The sequence below is a fragment of the Asterias rubens genome, chromosome 1 (assembly GCF_902459465.1).
Source record: "Asterias rubens chromosome 1, eAstRub1.3, whole genome shotgun sequence".
NCBI lineage: Eukaryota > Metazoa > Echinodermata > Asteroidea > Forcipulatida > Asteriidae > Asterias > Asterias rubens.
The window spans coordinates 20,103,852-20,125,264 of NC_047062.1; the positions used below are offsets into that span (position 1 = coordinate 20,103,852).

General features: G+C 37.7%; 1 protein-coding gene across 1 annotated transcript in view; it reads right to left on the reverse strand.

The window, feature by feature from the left end:
* The window catches only part of LOC117300087 (arginine-hydroxylase NDUFAF5, mitochondrial-like), a 116,998-nt gene that overhangs the window by 13,237 nt on the left and 82,348 nt on the right, over positions 1–21,413 (reverse strand). Inside the window, exons 9-10 of the mRNA XM_033783777.1 lie at positions 18,271–18,357; positions 827–971 (exon numbers count right to left, since the gene is read on the reverse strand). Coding sequence (XP_033639668.1) covers positions 827–971; positions 18,271–18,357 — 232 coding nt within the window. The remainder of the gene's footprint in view (positions 1–826; positions 972–18,270; positions 18,358–21,413) is intronic.

A 21,413-nucleotide genomic window follows, 5' to 3' on the forward strand; every position in this document is an offset into this window, starting at 1 on the left:
TGTCCTGATTGCAAATCGGATTGAAAATTGAAAATTCATGAAGTCTCTTGACGATGACTAGAGCAAGCTAGTCGAAATGTTGAAACCAATTTAAGAACTGACTCCGCGGTAGTACAGTTAATTACGACCCTATAAGCTTAGTAGTAGTCCCAACCTATTTTATATACCATCCGCCCGGGTAATAGTTAAAAAGCAGGACGGTTCTTTTCAGAACTGAGAAGTCTCCCAAACACCCAACAATCTACTCCGCCGTAGTAGAATAAAGCAAGACAGTTCTAACAAACTCTACATGGCAAGTAGATACAAACATGGTGTTACCGCAAACCAAATATATATTCATGAAGATTGTCACACGTTTAGTTAAAAGATTGTTTACAAGTGCTGTCTTTTTAAAAAGTAAATTCTAAGATTGTTCGAGACAAACTTCCACACCACATCCCCGATGCAAATTTAACACCTCACCCCAATTACTCTAGAACATTCATTTCATCAATTGAGATGGGTACACAATATCGTACACCATCAGAATACATCTGAACTGACAACTCCTTAATAGAAGAAAACAAGCCTGCTATGTCAGTGAACTCCTCTGTACACCTATCGCACATTCCAGCCACTGTGAAGCCAGCTAGATTCAGAGGAAACACGGCTGGATGGAGTCTGTTCTCGAGGTGACAACCCATCCTGATGGATTCTACAATGCCCATCAGCTCTAGAATATATAACCCCCACAAACTTCTCTCCCCTCCCCCCCCCCCCCCCTTATCGCAGACAAATTTTGAGTTATCGTTGCGGGGCCCCCCTCAAGGAGAGAAAATGACATCACCTTTGTAAATGGCTGCAGCTGCAGTGAGGGTGTCCCGTCGTAGTAAGCTCTTGCGTGTCCACGATGCGTTGTTCTCCCCCATGCCCTTAAGGTCGTGCAGTAATTCCAGCATGGATGGATAGTTCACAGTTACCTCATCAATATCCTGCATATCAAAAACACATTCAGTTGCAATTCAATTCAATCATTTTTTTCCCCATAATGGTCAAAAAGGGAGAATATTAGACAAGTTAAGTACAATTATTTATGAAACACACTGTACACCTTTGGTATTGTCAAAGACCAGACTTCTCACCATATGAAATATCTATCTATCTTCCTTCAAGTACAGTTCCTCTTAGGATTGTTCGATGACTTCCGAGTAGTGTCGGTCGAAGTTGCAAGATAATAATGGATTCAAACAATGCTGTGTGCTTTCTTGTGCTAGATTTTGGGGCCTTACATCTAATTCTGAGGCCTAAAATCAAATTCTAATATTTTATTGGAAGATTCCTCCTTTTTCGAAGACTACGTTACTTCAGAGCGTTACTCATAATTATTTATACTATCAACAACTCTCCCTTGCGTGTTACCAAGTAGGTTTTTATGCTGACAATTAAATTGAGTAATTGCCAACAGTGTCCACTGCCTTTAAGTGAAAGACAGTCAAGAACAGATAAAGAAAATAATAAATGAAAATAAAATAAAAAACAAACCACAATGTAATGGAAACGGAAGAAACCAACACGGGGACATTTACAGAAGCCTTTCGGCTTGTTTCGAAATGCCTGCCAAGAAGTACATTACAAGGAGGAATTCCAATGAGGAAATCAGAAACGAAGGGATAGGAATAAATAAATCAATACTCCAGCCTGCCTAAGATGATAATTAGAGGGATCACAAATGGCTCAATTAATGTCACCACTGTATTGTTGTGTAAATCCCCTAATGTTGCTCATTGAGATAATAGAATGAGTGGGAGACCATGGCTGTTGATTGAAAATCAAATAAGTGCATCTGTGAGTAGATTGTTCTATTTATACCTGTCCATCTTGTTGGGATGTGGATAGGCCAAACATCTTAGAGCTGATTTATAAATACATTTCAACCCAACAGTTGCCTTTAGGTTAAGCTGAGCAGCTTTTGTTTTAGGCGTCATAATGTTGTCATGTACACACGTATACCTGTATCCATTGGTTACCACAGAGTAAATATATTGTTTACTAAATTGTTTTACATCAATAAATTTGTTTGTGTACTTCCAGGCAGCACAAACACATTTATGCCTAGGCCTATAAACAGAGAATGTAAAATATATACTACATGAAACAAGCCTGAGGATAAAAAACACCAACAAAAAACCAAACAAACATCTAAAGGCAATCCCGACGATAAAAACCTACAGGGCGCAACAGGTATTGGACAGGAACAATCAAACCACGTACCATGATAAATTAAAATGTAAAAGTAATTACACATAAAATATACAACAATAAAAAAATATATATAAAAATTTCATTAAAAATTCTTTAAAATCTCATCATAATTAAAATTACTTAGAAGATTGAAGGTCAATTTTAGAATACATTGACAGTGAAACGTCACCAGCCAAAACCCGACCATAAAATATAACTCCATCCCCATAGTACAAGTCCAATGCATAAACAGTTAAACTGTTGCACAACACCAGGTAAACATGAATCAAGCATGAATCTTGGCCCCTTGAAAACAAGTAGGAACAGTCAAGTGACATTTGTTTTCCAGTGAATCAGAATAGTAGGAAAGTAACATATGAAAGCAAACTTATATCAGACAGAGCATGTTTGTGGCCGGATTACTTAGCTAATACTCATGGGAGTCACAATGTGTTCTCCTCCGGGGAAGGCCTATAAGTTATACCACAAAAAGGGAAATTAATAAGAAAAGTAAGTGTTCAGTTTATAAATGTATAAAAGGCACCCAACCATGGTTTGGTGATTTCATAATGAACAAATTGACAAAAAAGTAGAAACCTATATATTTACCTCCTTTTGGAAAGATGACATAAAGTAAAACAAAAACTATACGTATAGCTGTATGTATATTTCCATTATCCGGCTTTTCCTAAAAAGGGCGGGAACAATTGTTTCCAGCCTCAGAGAAAAACCTCACGCAGTTGCCATAACACCTAAAGTTGTTAGAGTAGTCCCTGACACTGCCATTACACACAAATCTCACAAACTCCAAACAGAAAGTCAAAGCTATATGGTGACATAACAGATGGGGTCCTCACAAGTCTGAAATGAACAGTGTGGAAACAATCATCCGTATCAGCGATTAAAATTCATAATTTATAAGTCGCTTTTGTCGAAAGGACAGTGTAGTAGTACTAGTAGCAGGTGCAACAACACCCCAAGGTCGGTGTTAGGAGAATGGTTTTTAAGACATCAGCCCCGGCGAGATGTAACAAGAAAGAAAAAAGTATATCCTGAAAACATATAAATATGTAATAATTTACAAAAAGTCAAGAATAGCACACCTTCATTAAAAAAAGATGAAAAGCTGTTTGGACGCAACGGAAACAACTGCAATAACGGATTACCGTTGTTTAGGAAACGTGACTCATCTTAAAGGTGTAACTGTGCTCGCCTGGCTGGGAATATTATACACAAAAACATTTAATTCTATTGACGAAATCCCGTCTTGTGAGAGAGTGCCGGAGTGGCCGAAACAATTGATTTGTGCGGGTGAATGTCAAGCCAGAAGCAAAGGTGTCTTAAGTAATGAAGAGAAGGACAATTGATTCCACTTCAATAGCAATCATACAAGAAACACTGAGACGAGCGTAACTTGATTTGTCAAACCATTACCATGGAGGATCCACGAGAGTCCACAAGCGCACACGTGACAACACTCGCTGGTTCATTCACCCTCAGATTGTTCAATCGTTCCGTAGGCCCTTTTCGAAACCATGGCTTCAGCTCCAGATTAGGCTCTGGGCTCAATTTCATAGAGCTGCTTAAGCACATTATTTTGCTTAAGCAAAAAAATCATTGCTTAGTAAAATCAGATTACTGGCCAAGACTCCACTCAATTGGTATGCTAAGTAAACAACAGCTAAATACCAGTCACAAGCAAAGTATGTTGCATGAAACTTTGGCCAGTAACATGTGGAAAATAAGCGAGCTATTTTCGTGCTTAAGCATTTTTTTTGCTTAAGCAGCTCTATGAATTTGGCCCCAGGCTAGCCTGTGGATGTTTTGATAACTGCGCGTGCTTTACGTATACGTTATGCTCAGGCCTTAAGACCAGAAAACAGAGCCTGAACCCGAATTCAAAGTTTTGAAAAGGGCCATAGACCTTATCGCAAAAACTCGTTACGTGCGCTGTAGGCATTGAATGAGGTGCATGCTGGTATAGCTAGCGCTCGAATTTGATCACTAGCTAGACCAGCATGCATCTCATTCAACAGTTCGCCGTTGTGCAATGAATATTTGCGAAAATGTCCATAAAGAAGAACAGTCACAATGTAGCAAAAGCAATAACAAATAATTGGATGGCCTCGTCCAAAAGGTATAATTTCTAGAAACAAAATGTTAAAACAGTTAAGATGAAAACAAACAAAAAGCATTGGCAATTTTATGTAAAAGGCTGCAATAACAATGAGCATTTCCCAAAATGCTTTTTGGTCTATCAATAAGCAATAACAATTAATTGAACGACCTCACTCAAACATTTATTCTAGAAATACACTATTAGGATGCCCAGAAAAGGCATTAAAACAAAACTTGGCAATGAAGTATACTGGTATGTGAAAAATTCAAGAAAAAATAAAAATAAGTAGGCCTATATTGTTTGAAAAATAATAAAACAGTATTCACTCTTTGAATTAGGTCAAACAAATTGTTTCTCTCGATGTTGTGTTGTCAAAAATACTTGTGTAAATTTGTTGTTCACATACGTTCAAGCAGATTTTAAGCCGTCGATTTCACCAAACTCCTCCTAAACTTAGGATTAGTCTTAGAACTATGGGCAGGTTAAGTTCCGTATATCCAAAGACGTTGGGAAGATATATTGAACCCATACTAAGTTAGGACGAGTTACTCGTCCTACTTGAGATATGATGCTAAACCTAGCATTTCGTGAAATCGACTGCAGGCTGTTTTCTTTGCCATGTAATACTCTCCCCAAAAGAAATAATAAGATATCTACAAGGCATCTTTTGCCGCCATTTCTCGGTTGTCATACCCGTGGCAATTGAAAACTTTGGTAGAGTTTCATTTTTCCATAACACAGCTGCCCTTTAATTCAAAACTGCCTTTGAAAAAGTAACAGTCAATTGAAGGTCTATAACACTGGCTCATGTTTAAATCCTTTAGTGCATAATAGCTTTATAAAGCATTTATTTACGCCCAACGGCAATACAGCAATATAGCCCTTCTAATTCCATTTCCACAAACTCATCCCCAATCTGATTTGGACACAAAGAACATGACATTTACAAAAAGCAAAATCACATGAAATATTGTTCAGACAGACACTCGATTCTCTTGAAATGAGCATGCATTTATAAAGCAGTGGTGTTTCTTATCAATCACTGAGCGTTATTTATTCAAGAGATTCCTTAGAGTGCAAATATAAAATACCAGGGAACAATACTTCATACAAGAAATGCCTTTCTCCAGCACAATGCCTCACCACTATTTAATCCCAACAGGTCATCTCCAACTGGCCGGGAATCATTGATGATTTTCTTCGTCTTCTCTTTCAACGCAGTTCCCAGCTGAATCCTCCGAACAAAATACTTGACACTTTACAGATTTTAAGGAGAGAAACAGACTGACCCTCAAATGGATAGACTGTCACGGTCAAACAGATTGTCAATATACACCTCGCAGTGTTATCAAAGTCAACCACCTGGAGGTTGCCAACGACACGAGCCGAGAATCACAGAAGCCGACCTCCCCATCTATATGATCCAACCCCATTACCTCATGGCCGTGGTAACTGATAGTCTTCCTGGAGATTTTGGAGGCTTATTAAGACAATTTGCTGGCCACTGAGGTCTCGATGATGACGAAGGTCTGTGAGGTATATGGTTTTTTTTTACACTCTGTTGTCAGCTTGTAATTTGAATGGAGAAGGCGTTGATATGGCACACGATTATGTGAGAGTGGGGTTGTTATTGTTATTATATAGTTCTGGTAATAAAACAAAGGATGCCGCATACGTGAACGTGCCTGCAAGCCCGAGGAAACCTGTAAACAAGGGTGCTTGCTATGTGGACCAGAAACACTGAGGGTAATCCCCTACTCTTTAGCGTTCCCAGTTCTTTTAATCCTAGTATACAGGGACCTACGGCTTCAGTTTACTTTCGAAGGACAAAGCAATTATGGTAAAGTACATGTATACCTTGTTCAAGGAGTCAAGGACAGAAGTATCACCCGGGACTCGAACCCCATACTCTGACGATCAGAAACAGAGCTTGAGTATGTTGCGCTTAACCACATGACACGGCAGTGGTTCTTATAGGATGGAGTGTGTCCGATCAACCTAAATAAAAATGCCAGCAACATTAGCATCGATCAACAGCATCAGCTGCTATTTGTAGAAGCGTTTGACTGTATACATCAGTATCTCCACTTACAGTTGGAGCAGATTTGCAGTTGTCAGGAATCAACAGAGTGTCCACAGCATGCAACAGCTACTGCTGCATGACAGCACCATGCAACCAAAGCAGCTCAATTTAGACATGATGGAAGATGGTACCTCCAATACTTCACAAAAAATTCTTAAGTGTTTTTTTTGTAGACCTATTTCGATCTAAGGAAAGAACTTTCTAATGATGTCCACAATCAACATTTTAATACTTAACAAACCAAACCACCTTTTTTACCACAATCCTTCACTTGATTTCTTAATTATTATCCTCATGTTACAGTTTGAGTCTATTTGATTCATGTTTGGGAACAGTACAGGCAAGTAAGAAGAAAAACCTATTGAAAAAAACAAAACAAAAAACAACGACAACAATTTTGGGAAACAAATATTTTCAAGTTACCAATTTATATCACGTAGGCCTATAAAATTACGTCATTAAATACATCTTGTTAGAATACATTAAAACATGTACTGGTCAGTGTTGAAATTGTATAAAGGCCTATGTTAATGCAAGAAGCATTTGCTTTCAGTGCAGAGACCTTTTCAGTCCCATCGGACAATATGGTTAGACAACTAAAACCACTGTAAATCAAATTAGCATTAATTTAGTCGTGTACATGTCGGCAAGCATGAATGAATAAAAGGTCGTCTCCTAAATTAAAAAGTCGTTGGAATCATTGCAAGTGACTCATCAAAGTGATATCAGATTTCAGTATAAATTAGTCTGGTAGACGCAACGGAAACTCTTTGCTTAGCCTGAACATAATGACGTCACACTTCCAGACTCGTGAATTACGCCAGAGATCTGCATTTTAGCACACGTTCATGAGCACCTTTGACCTTCCATTCATTCAACATGGTATTCGTGGTTCTGGAGATTTGCAGTTAAATCCGTATGTGCCAACATACAAAGCTGATACCTGTCTTTATCCTTGCGGGTACAGACAGGGGGACCAGTCTAATTCTTTGCAACCACTCAGGCCATCACACAAAAGCGTCACCAAACTGTCCCTGTAGCGTGTATTGCCACATTCAGCGAAAAGCTTAAATTCTAGAATAAATGTTTCAGGAAAAATAGTGCTGATTGGAAAGAGATCTGTTCTCGTTACGTCTCAGTCGCCACTCGCCCCAGGTATATTTAGTCTTACTGTTCAGACTGCTGATTAGCACAGCAAGAAACATGGCTACTTCTATTAATAGTCACTCTGCATTCTCACTGTGGGTATCATAGCATGAGACCTATGAGCCTAAGTACAGGATTGGCAAATAATCAGTGATTCAAAACTCATATTATTATAATCTAAAAATACCAACATTTCCAGAGTATACTGTTCGAAACGTCGAGACCACACCGGCTCCTTTAAGACACAACAGAGATTTACACATGGTTGTAGCCGCAAGTTTACAATAGTTTCTTCTTACAAATGCCACTATAATACAAAAATCATCTTACAGCTTGTTCCAACTGCCGCAACCGAGACAAGAACGTAACCATTGGCACAGCATTCCTATCAAAGCATGCACCGTTTCCACTTGTTGGCAGTTCCATGTTTTTACTAAAAGGATATCACCGGATATGATGAAAGTTCACAGACTGGCCCTATGGTATTGGTGCGTTCATGGAAAAACAAATGGATGAACACAAAAATGTAACTCATTCAAAACCCCACACTGATTGGTTGAAAGGCGTGTTCAACGAAAAACCATAAGGATGGGGGAAAAATATGGTAACCCTTTCAACAAAAAACTCTGATATCTACATTGTACCTTTACATATAACTCTTCATTTCAGTCCAGACGCACATCACCCCGGCAATAAATGACTGTAGTGACTGTAAGGGAAGAAGCTTCACGCGACCTTTGTGCTATCTAGAGCAATTAGATCTTTGTGAAATCGGCCTCTGGACTGTTTCCCCAAGACGTGGTTAGAATTTTTTCTTCTTCCGTCCGTTAATGGCTTAAAAAATAAACTCGGAAGTCCTGCATTTTAACTCAAATCTCAAGTGGTGTTTGAGAGATGAATGGGCATATTCACTGATATGAATGACCACATCAACGCAGCAGCCACCACCAGCGATCATTAATCAGATTTGGAAGAAAAGAAATGCATTAGCCAGAACCAGGAATGACGTTTGTATGCTTATTATAAAATAAATAACAAAATTGAACGATATCAATAAATACTATTCTCCCATCATAGAACGATGCAGCTTGCCTGTGTCTACGCAGGAAATATCAATAGTTACCAAGGAAGGTAAAGATTCATCTTGGACAGAAATAAACAAAAAACCATTCACACATCCACCGGTGGGCACGAACTGCAAAAGCTGGATTACTTTTTTAATTTTTTAAAGTGAATAAAGTGAACATCTTCAAATCAATACCGCTGGTACGGATTGTCTGCCCCGACCTGACAATAGCCCTAACTAACTTATGAACACGCTAACCACATTTCGCTTTAAGAGCGGTAAAGCTTAGTGTTACTCCAAGCTTCGAGTTTCACATAGATGTTGCGTAGGATATATATATATATATATATGCATGTAGATTAATAATAATAATAATAATAATAATAATAGCAATAGCAATAGCAATAGCCATAGCCATAGCCATAGCCATAGCCATAGCCATAGTCATAGTCATAGTCATAGTCATAGTCATAGTCATAGTAATAATAATAATAATAATAATAATAATAATAATAATAAATTCCAGAAGAAAAACCCCACAGCATTTCTTATTCACATTAGCAAATTAGAAATGACACTTTGATTAGGTTGATGAAAGCCTTCCTGAATTGAAATCTTGTTCGAACGACTGCATCAGTTTTGGTCATAGTAGACCCCAAGGTCAAATATAGATAATACCATATGAGGTTGATGAGTGAGTGAAATGTGGGTTGGGGTTGTGGTTAGGGTCGGGTGAACCATCTGAAGGTGACACTGCTCTAGAATTGCAAAGGTCTGGGGTTCGAATCCATTCCTAGAGCAGTTTCTTACCAACTAGACCACAGAAAAGAAGGTGAAGATGAGTAAGATTCCAACAGGTGATTAATGGATGACTTGGATGGGATTCAAACCCCAGACCTTTGCAATTCTAGAGCAGTGTCTTACCAACTAGACCACCGAGAAGAAGGTGAAGATGAGTAAGACTCCAACAGGTGATTAATAGCTGACTTTGGTGGGATTCGAACCCCAGACCTTTGCCTTTCTTGAGCAGTGTCTTACCAACTAGACCACCAAGAAGAAGGTGAAGATGAGTAAGATTCCAACAGGTGATTAATGGCTGACTTTGGTGGGATTCGAGCCCCAGACCTTTGCAATTCTAGAGCAGTTTCTTACCAACTAGACCACAGATAAGAAGGTGAAGATGAGTAAGATTCCAACAGGTGATTAATGGATGACTTGGGTGGGATTCGAACCCCAGACCTTTGCAATTCTAGAGCAGTGTCTTGCCAACTAGACCACCAAGAAGAAGGTGAAGATGAGTAAGATTCCAACAGGTGATCAATGGATGACTTTGGTGGGATCCGAACCCCAGACCTTTGCCATTCTTGAGCAGTATCATACCAACTAGATCACAGAGAAGAGGGTAAAGATGAGTAAGATTCCAAAAGGTGATTAATGGATGACTTGGCTAAAAGTGGAAGTAAGACTCATTATAAGACAGGGAGGATACCGGTTACAGTTGGAGCAGAGAGGAAACTAATCCGTCACGCACAAGGAGCTATGCTCAATAAATTATGCATCACTCCTGATTACTCATCATACTATTTTAAGAACTGATTTCAAAAATAGTGACAATGTTTAATATTTCATCTATAGTCTTATGAGTGGGAGTTATGGATGGGGCTCGATATAGTAGAGCATCGAATTGTCAGAAGATGAGCTTTAAAAAGTGATTAATTGATGATTGGGCGCACTTGAGGGGAATCTAATCAAGCATGATACATCACTTGAAATACTTCAGATTACTCATACAGGCCTAATTGCTGTTTGGGTTGCACAATACATTCAACATAAACTTTGCCAAGTTCAATTTGGGCAGTACCTTGTGACCAAGCAAGCAATTGTATAGCTGACAATATTCAAATCTAATTCGCAAATGGTTTACTCAGTTTTGAAACAAGTAACACAGAGAAATAAACAGTTCAAATATCCAACCGTTCATAGTTTTCACAAGTTTGTTTCTTCACACACTTTATTTGATGACGGTGTTTTTTGTGATTGACAGTAACGGGCTGTTAGTGACACTGCCCATTCTCGCTATGTGTTGAAACTATATTCACAAATAACTCACTCTAAACTCAAAGCTAAGTGGATCTTTACCTCAAGACCATTTTGTATACTGGATGATGATTGAATATGAAACCTATACACTGATGCCTGGCGTTTAATCGTTCAATCAATCCCTCTCTCTCTCTGCATGGTGCATAAAACATGTGTTTAAAAACAGTCTCCACAAACCTTTCTAAAATCATGAGGGGAAAACCCCCCCCGTGTGATGGCAATTACCACCGATGTTGGATTGGGGTGAGGGGGTAATTAGCCAGTATGACAGAAAAGATCCGGTTTTTACAGCGAGTCGTCAGAGTCCGATTCCACCCCTCGACCATTCCGTTGCATTAAAGGCACTGGACACTATTTGAAATTACTCAAAATAAGTGTTAGCATAACAATTACCTTGGTACCCAGCAATGGAGAGCTGTTGATAGTAATACAAATAATATTAAAATAAAAATAAAATAAAAACCAGTGTGAGAAACGGCTCCCTCTGAAGTAATATAGTTTATGAGAAAGAAGTACTTTCTCACTATAAATTTTTGACTTGAATTCGAGACCTCAGCCGAATTCAAAGCATCTGAAAGCACACGAGTGAGAAGACTGGTCTTTGACAACTACCGAAAATGTCCAGTGCCTTTAAGCCAACACGTTATTCTCACCAATGAATTATTGTCTTTATTGATTAAGCTTACAACACCTCCTGATAGGCTTGTTATCGTACGTCTCCTCCTAAAAGCAAAACCCTTCAATATCACTGCGTCAAATTACACCATGGACCTTTGGAACTGCAGTTGGAGTGGTTCTTGGCTCCATCAAACAATTTCCGATGTCTGCCTTGGCAATTAGCCTCTTCAACACAATATATGTATGTATATAATAATATAAATTTTGGTTTTTAATGTGTGGGCAAAATGAAATACCTCGGATGTTGTGTGGCACTGTACTTCAACAATTTGGAACAGGGGACGTTGGGGAGACATTTGGCAGTCTCCTGAATATGCGTTGCTCTTTATTTAACTGTTCTCGTTCGATATTACTTGTCAATTAATAGGCCATATGTCAAAATTATTGTGAATATTGTCTCAAAGAAGAAAAACACTCAGAAACAAAAATCTAATTATGGGTTTGTATGTACGCTAGTAGGTTAATGATTGTTTAACAATCTTCCTGTTAAAGTGTTTGAATGTGTTCAACTAAACAGCGGAATGCAATGTTCAACTGCAATAAATTAATAACGAAGCATAATTTCACTTTATAGTTTTCCCCTCCAGCATCAGCAGCCCCTCACCATTGGAATTCTTTACCACCATCCTTGATGTCATGCTCCAGCATACCAACTATATTAAGAGACAGCTAAATACACATCTGGTGGCGATAGCTTTTAATAAGTCACTTAAATTTGTTTTCAATGTCAAGATTTCTTATAAATTAATGCGCCTTGATCATTTATAATGGATATACGCACCCTATGATAATGATTACTTACCATATGATTTTATAACAAACATTTATTAATAATAATAATAATAATAATAATAATAATAATAATAATAATAATAATAATAATAATACCCAAACTTGTATAGCGCCCTAATCATGTGTAAACATTCTCTAGGGCACATGGTTACATACCATGTAGTATAACAAACAATGTTACACGCTGTGTGATATACTAAATGGGTCCTTGTGGTTTGCGACACCTTCGAGGGCAAATGACACACTTGACTTGCCTCCTTTAGTGTTTAAAACACAATGGACCCAAACAGCGCACACCAAATGCATAATGGACCACTGTGTATACAGTCTACTAACAAAAAATATCAGGATTCCGTGGCCTATGGGGACTGACCGTGTTCTGGGTCAGTATAACCCAAAATCTATGTCGAAATAAGCCCTAAATGAGCCAAACAGACACATAATAAAACATTTCCGAAACTGAGAACTGAGAACTAAGAACTGAGAACTGAGAACTGAACTGAGAACTGAGAACTGAGAACCAAACTTTTGAGAACTGAACTTCAGAACTGAACTAAGAACTAAAAACTGAACTGTGAACTAAGAACTGAGAACTGAGAACTGAACTGAGAACTGAGAACCAAACTTCTGAGAACTGAACTTCAGAACTGAGTCGGTTCTGACCCAGGAGATTTTAGAGTGTATGATAAAAGCGCATGTAATCACTCCTTGTATAATATGTGAATGTATCACACAAGCAGGGTGATCTTAAACAATGCTGTCTTAAACAGTCTTTATATTATTATAAGACTGGATTTGAACCAATAACTTGCTCGCTGTTCAACAAACACTTTTACCTGGTAAAGCATTTTCACTCTGTGAATGGGTTCGAATCCACACTCAATAAGATACCAATGTTATATGCATTATTGGCAGTCACTACATGTCAATGAGTCACACTAACACATAGTGATTGATATTAACAAGACATAACCTTGCAAACAATTCATTTCTATAAACTATATACATATCTCATGATTACAATTAGTTCATTTCTATATAACTACAAACCACATCTCATGATGACAAACAAACCAGATGACTAACTCTCACTATCTGTTTTTCCTTTTTTTTCTTTGGCGTGCCATATCCGGCTTTAGCAATTAACAACAGCACCTGGGATTTCTATTGCAAATGTCATCACAATGTAAAAGGTTTGCGTGACTGTTTCGCATTCTCGTTAACTTAATTGCAATTATCACTTCATCAAAATGGACAATTCCACAGTGACTCAACATAAGTAGCATCTACACATGGTGTTATTCAGTAAGCCAGTGGTGTAATTATAACCACACATTTAAAGAAAGACAACTTCGAAAACAAAACACACGCAGAGAAAGAAAAAGAAATGTAATTTGAAAAGGTGTTCAGGAGCATTAACTGCATCGAAATGTTAAATAATGTAAATTAACGCAGCACCAAAACTATAGGAGCATATACGTGGACCCACCTGGGTTTATAGGAGGAAGTTCTGGCCAATCAGAAACTAGTTTTTGTTTGCCATTTTCCCTCCACCTCTTCATCGCACATTATGTCATTTACCATTGCTGTAAGCAATGGTAAATTCACACAAATACATTGCGGAGGGTTAGCACAAATACATTTCCTGGGGTGTAAATACAAGTAGTTATAAACACTGAAATTACAACAACGAACTTTCAATTTCAAAAGTACAGGTTTCAAATGAGGGGGGGGGGGGGGGGGGTTGACTCTGAGGGGACTTGTTCCATTAGTAACTCTACTACAGTTCACATGGTTACACAAATTGATGTGAGGAATGTGGAAACACTTTAAATGAGTTTGGTTTACTATTAAATGAAATCCATGCATTTACCCTAACCCATTATCACAAGTCATTTTGAAACAATGATCGAGTTCATTTTATTTCAGATGTTGTTATAGATGGTATAGTTGAAAGTGTAGAGTGATTAATGTTCACTACTTCAGAAAGGGAACATAGTCCACGCTAGTCCACTCTAACAACATTCTAACAATATTTCCTTAATGCGTGACGTATTGACGCTATAGTCTAGTTTAAAGGGAGTGCATATGGTTTTAACAAAGTGTCAGTAAATAAATTCCACATTTTATTTTGATCAACAATAAATGAAACAAATGGTCAGTTCAATTTCTTTTCAGTGAAAAAAAAAATGGAAAAATATGTTAAGAGTTAAGGCTTTTTCAAAATAGGTCATTATGGTTCCATTTTATGCAACTTCATCTTAAAAAATGAGTTGTCAATTTCACTACAATGGTTTGTATTGTGACACTACACTTTTTTTTAGCAATTAAGATTGATACACAAATCTCAACTCTTAGTAACAATCAAACCATGGCTTTTAATTGCTTTTAGATTTTTGATTTCCCCCTCCAAACCACTAAAACAAAGCTCGCCTAATAAAAGAAAAAACCCTTCCCTAACTCGAGTAATGTACAACCTTTAAGCACTGCAGTTGCACATGGCGCTGCCAGCCTAGATTCATTCGTAATTAATTTAGATTTTCAAGTACCGTTAACTTTGGTCATTACAAGCTCTCCTTCACCGAGGGTTGAACATTGCACCAGTATAGAACAAGTACATTGATGTCAGACAAGCAACCGATCAATGCGTGTTTTTTTTTAGTCTGCTGTTTTAATTCAAATAAATTATTTCCTATACGTCTTACGCTCTCTCCATTTGTACACAAGTACAATTTACCTGACAACAAAAAAGGCACTTTACTGCAATTAATTAACAATTCTTTGAAAACTCTGATTAATTTGAGGAAAGGTTAAGGTGAGATAAGTCTAATTTTCATAATGTTTGGTCAGATAAGTATAAGTTTCATGAACTTGTTACTGCTTGTGTCAATTTTTGTGAAGTAAGCGAGCATAAGCTTTATACACCCCTCCATACAACCCACCAAGCTGAATTTCATGAATGCAAACGCCTTTCCGCCCGAAGCATAATTTATAAAACATGTTTGCAGAATTACAACTCCTGTACTTTTCAAAGCAGAAAGAAACCTCCGACTGACAGGGTATACTAATAAGTACAATGGGAAGCTTAATGGCTTGTACTAGGTGACACTCGACTGTTCCCTGCAGGTTTGTAAAGCTAACATGTATGAAATAAGTCCCTGGATGTTTCAACCAGAGCCAGCAGCAGTCCAACTGTACTTTCATCTGATTAATTAACACAAGTTGACCGTGCCATCTTCATTTCTCCGAATAAGATGCTTTCCCCACCGTCCAGGAAAACGCCGTCCCGATCTCCACAGCAGACATTCTCCTCGCAACCTATAGTCAGAAACCAAATCTCAGCAAACACACAGGAGGCATGGCCAGAAATTATTGACCCATCTTTTCCCAGTCCCTTGTTTGATGGAAAAACAAAGAAGAGGGAGAAAGAGATGAAGAAAAAAATCCTACTAAAAACAAAATTGCCAGTGTCTTTCTACATAATAAAATGACACTGAACTCTGGTTTCACAAGTAGTTGAGGGAGTCTTGTCATAACTACCCGCTGTTGCACTTTCATCTTTCCAATGTTGTTTTCATAGCCAGGAGGAGTTTAGTCAAGGAACTTGTGAGAGGAGTGTTTACACAATAACGAGTTGCGAAAGTACAATTTGAACAATCTACCCATGCGGTCTGTCTCTGTTACATCAAACAACCACAAAGCTCTATTTGCCATTGCCATGTGAATGTCCTAACGAGAACACGCTAAACGTATCAAGTATTTTGAGAAGAAACGGAGAAAGGCTAAATAAGAATGAGGAACGATGGTAGTGAAGGGTTGTGGGTGGAGGAAGATTAGAAGGAGTTGGGGAAAATGGTCTCTGGCAGAGTGATTAGGAGCACTGGAACAAGCTGTGGTGTTTCTGACCACACTGCCAAAAACTGGGTTGTTCAAATTGACATCATTGGTGTTGTCACATATAGATACAAAAATTGAAAAATTTAATGAAAAATGAAAAATAAAAATAATAAAAAATTCACAGCATAGGGTGTTAAAGGAACACAATTTTCTGCTATCATCTAATTAAACTGGTGTCAGTTATTTTCACACACTGTTGGGGTTAATTTTGGCTCTCTCTTGGGTATCTATGTGACAACACCCATGATGTCAATTTTAACACCCAATTTTGGCACTAGTGTCCCTGAGAAAGATACTTCACGTATCGCCTGTAAGTTTGCTAATGCAGGTAAAAGAACCCAGAACACTTATCATGGAAGAGGGGGGGGGGGGGGGGGTAACCCCGGTGTTGTGGGGTTCACATAACAAGCACCCTTGTTAACATCACATGAGCTGCAGTGATTAAGTTTACCTATGAGGCATCAATGGACTCATTACCAGAAATACATAATACTAATGACTTCAAATTATTTTCTGCAGTAATGCTCATAAGCCATTTTGAGATATGGCAGACACAATGCTACAACACTATAAGGTTTGGGTAAAATTGTGTGTGTACACCCAAGCCAAACAGACCCAAACCAAACAGTACACTCCTATCACGCCTGTCATACCTCAAAAAGGCTCGTTGTCTCAAGCTCATCAAAGTCAAAAAATACAAGTTTCTATAACACCCACACCACAAAACTAGCTTAGATGGAAAAACTTCCACACCAGCACATCTGAAGGCCAAATTCAGGATCACACTCTGAATTCCATTGGGCAGGTTTCTATTTGAAATGGCAGCCCTGGTGATGATGTGCCTTCTCAAGGGGACACGCAGGTGGAACAGCCATGTCATTACACATTTTATGATCCCCAAGGGAAATTCCCCCACTTCTGGTAACTATGCTTCACCATTTCCCCAACCAAGCGATGCCTTCAACACGAATGGGCCTGTTTCACCATTAGTTATAAATGGAGGAAAGTCTTCAAATGTGATGGAAATAATGACCTTTGAAAAAGTTTATAAATATTCATCACAATATAATACAGTAGTAAATGTCAAGCGAGGAAGGTGAAGAAGATAGCAAGTTTGCTGGCATGGAGACTTTGCTGTACACCCTTAGTAATTACATCAGTTATACCGACACAGCTGAGTATTGCTTAAAGACTGTGGACACTATTGGTATTTGTCTTAGACCAGTCTTCATACTTGCTGTATCTCAACATATGCATAAGATAACAAACCTGTGAAAATTTGAGCTCAATCGGTAATCGCAGTTGTTGGATAATAATGAAAGAAAAAAAAAACCTTGTTATACGAAGTTGTGTGCTTTCAGATATTTGATTTCGAGACCTCAATTTCTAACTCTGAGGTCTCGAAATCATATTCGTGGAAAATTACTTCTTTCTCGAAAACTACGTCACTTCAGAGGGAGCCGTTTCTCACAATGTTTTATACTATCAACCTCTCCCCATTACTCGTCACCAAGAAAGGTTTCATGCTAATAATTATTGAGGCTAAACCATAAGTTATAGGACGAGTAACTCGTCCTAACTTGAGACAAGACTAGTCTCTTTGTGAAATCCACCCCTAGAAACCGTGGGTAATTGTCAAAGACCAGTATTTTGACTCAGTTGGTCATCGAAGTTGCAAGAGAATAAAAAAGAAAAAACACCCTTGTTGCACAAATTTGTGTGCATTCAGATCCCTAAAAAGGCTTCAAGCCTGAAGTCTTTTCATGTTTGAGTGAGAAATTAACTCTTTCTCAAAAACTATGATATCTTCAGCTCCCCTTTGCACACTACCAACGAAGTTCTTATGCTAACAATTAATTTGAGTAATTTACCAATAGAGTCCAGTGCCTTTAAGTACTTGTAAAAGCAGAGGATACTACTACAGCCTTAACTTATAGAAGATCAAATTTCAAGTGAAACGTCAAGAGTTGATTTAATAATCTCCTGAAAGAAAAACCTTGGAAACTTTATTTTTAAAGGAAACTTAAAGTTGTCTTAATTGTTTTTCAACAACTGAGTAAAATCTTTAAAATAACCAAACCCCTAGAAAATCATCACACATCAGTTAAAAAAAAGAATGAGCAAGAGCAAGAGAGAGAAAATGAAGAGGAAAGGATAAAAACAACTTACAATTGTCAGCATGTTGAAGCCTGCCCTCGCCAATAGATTACCAAGGTCCTGCATGTCTGTGAAAGGTGATATGTGTGGTGCAAAACCCTTCACATTGAAAGAAGGAAGAAAGAAAAATAGCGATATCAAGTTAACTGGACGTGGATGAATTTCAAAGTGACAAATTATTTGATTTGAAATCTCGACTTGTCACTCATGGAGTACAATGTTTAAATATGCCAGGACGGAACACAAAGCACTGAACTTGGTTCTGCAGATAACAATATTCTCCTCAAGATTATAATTTGTTTCAGAAATCTTAGAATAACTAAATAAGTCCACCTACACACACTCTACCATTGATTAATCAAAGTTGCCTTTAATGTCATAACTATGAAACTTGAATGAAATGTTTTGGAATGACATTTGCAAAGAGGCAATGCCAATGCATCCTGTCCAGTTTTGGAGATTCAAACCGTTGGACATACTTTCACTATTATTAGTTCCAGCCTGTTAATAACAAGTAACCTTTTGAATAGAAATACAAACAATAAAACATAAGCATAAGTCGTATAAGCATTTAAAACCGCTATCGCTTGATGTTTTTGTACTGTTTGTTTCTTGGTATATGGACAAAAAGACTCCGTGCAAAACAAGCTATTGCTATTATTGTTGCGACAGTTTTCCCAATTGCCTTAACATCATCATTTCATATAAACAATGGTCTCATATCTGAAAGGGTGTTTACATTTTCAACAAAAGATACATAATTAGCTAATTAATTTAGAGAAAACGATGAAAGTCATAGGAATGACACCAGCAATACATCAACCACAAAGTCTGAACAGCTCAACAAAATGGTAATCAATTGGATGATCTTTTGTTTTGGAGGGTCCACATTCATCACTAGTTGAAAGCTGCAAATGCAAGGACAGTTTCAACTCATTCTTATGAATTGCAAAGATTTGACTACCACTTCAAAACACAACAAAACAAACCAAAAACACCACACATTTCAATATGAACAATAATTGATTATGGAAAAAGCAGCAGGTCATCATTATTTTCATCAAACCAACAAAGTTGAACAGGTGGGAATACGACAATTAACTACAGAAATAACCAAACCATTTCAAGGCTGTTTAGTGCCCCATCAGTTAAAGTGACAAACAAATTATCTAGCCCATGAAAATCAAGAAGTGGAATATCCCCTTCTGAATGAATATTTCATTGTGTATCAAAGTTCGAACCCATATATTTGCAAGAAGCCCAAGTTTAAAGGCAGTGGACACTATTGGTTATTACTCAAAATAATTATTAGCATAAAACCTTACTTGGTAACGAGTAATGGGGAGAGGTTGGTGGTATAAAACATTGTGAGAAACGGCTCCCTCTGAATGTGGAGTAGTTTTCGAGAAAGAAGTAATTTTCCACAAATTTAATTTCGAGACCTCAAGTTTAGAATTTGAGGTCCCGAAATCAAGCATCTGAAAGCACACAACTTCGTGTGACAAGGGTGTTTTCTTCTTTCATAGTTATCTCGCAACTCTGACGACCAATCGAGCTCAAATTTTTACAGGTTTGTTATTTTATGCATAGGTTGAGATACACCAAGTGAGAAGACTGGTCTCTGACAATTACCAATAGTGTCCACTTGGCTTTAAAGACACTGGACACTATTGGTAATTGTCAAAGACTAGCCTTCACAGTTGGTGTATCTCAACATATGCATAAAATAACAAACCTGTGAAAATTTGAGCTCAATCGATCATCGAACTTGCGAGATAATAATGAAAGAAAAAAACACCCTTGTCACACGAGGTTGTGTGCATTTAGATGGTTGATTTCAAGTTCTAAATCTGAGGTCTCTAAATCAAATTCGAGGAAAATTACTTCTTTCTCAAAAACTATAGCACTTAAGAGGGTGCCGTTTCTCACAATGTTTTATACCACCAACCTCTCCCCATTACTAGTTACCAAGTAAGGTTTTATACTTTTATGCTAATAATTATTTTGAGTAATTTCCAACAGTGTCCACTGCCTTGAAGCAATCAGAAACCATAATCATCATTGCCTAAGAACAAATTCCAGTAATGTCCACAAATAAGACAAGATTGCGTGACAAGAGAACCCTGCGAGGTCTACTCAAGAGCTATATTAGGATTATGCACGAAACTATAACCCATACAGTAACAAAAACTCAAAATGGCTTCCAAAAAAGGTAACAATGATATCCTCATTACTGAATAACCAATTACAATAATTAAACAGATAGCGTGACGACGAAAACCTTTCAGAGGTCTCTCTGGAAAGCCGCAAAAAAGGACCGCATCTCGCGATTGATTTAATTGGTTGAAGCATACAAGATGTAATAACCATAGAGTAAGGACAGAGACTCCTTACTCTATGTAATAACCTATGGTCAGTACTGTACATACCTCAGTCATGCATAGCAACCAACTGACCTGTGCTTTATTACTTTGTGCACGTAATCAGGTAGACTTCTTGTTTGAGAGTGAGAGTGCTTACCAGGTCAAATCTTCTCCTATCAGTACATGTTCAAATTAAACATCTACATCTCTACATCAATTTATACTCCAGCAATACGATTGAAGTCGCAATCCCGCTGGAGTAGTATTCTACAATTATAGTCGGGCATGTGAGTAACTATCCATGAAAGAAGAAGAAAAGAGATAACTGGGCAAGAAAAAAAAGAGAGGAAAGGATAATATTCCTATACCTTTGTACCCAGAAAGTGAAGAAAAAAAGAGCAACATCAAAACCCCAAAGAAGGAAATCAGCTTTAAAGAGGAAATCTCACATGCCTGTATAATAAGGCTTGCACTCAATGGTGTCAGTTGAACATAAGTTGTGTTGACAACGGTAATAGTGATTCCCCATTGTGGGATTACTTGATTGAGACCAAAAAATCGAATGAGTCTCCAAACATGATTGAGCCCTTAAACTTTTGCTCTTGCGAGTTAGATTACTCTTCCACTTGTAACTGTCATACTAAACTTTCTTAAATTTGAACATACATGTAGGCACTTGATTGAAATTTCGAAATGGGTAAATTAAAAAAAATGGAAGTTGATACTCCGAAAAGCACTCTAAGAATTTAACCCAACTTAGAAATCAACACAAAACCTCCTTGTGGCAGTATC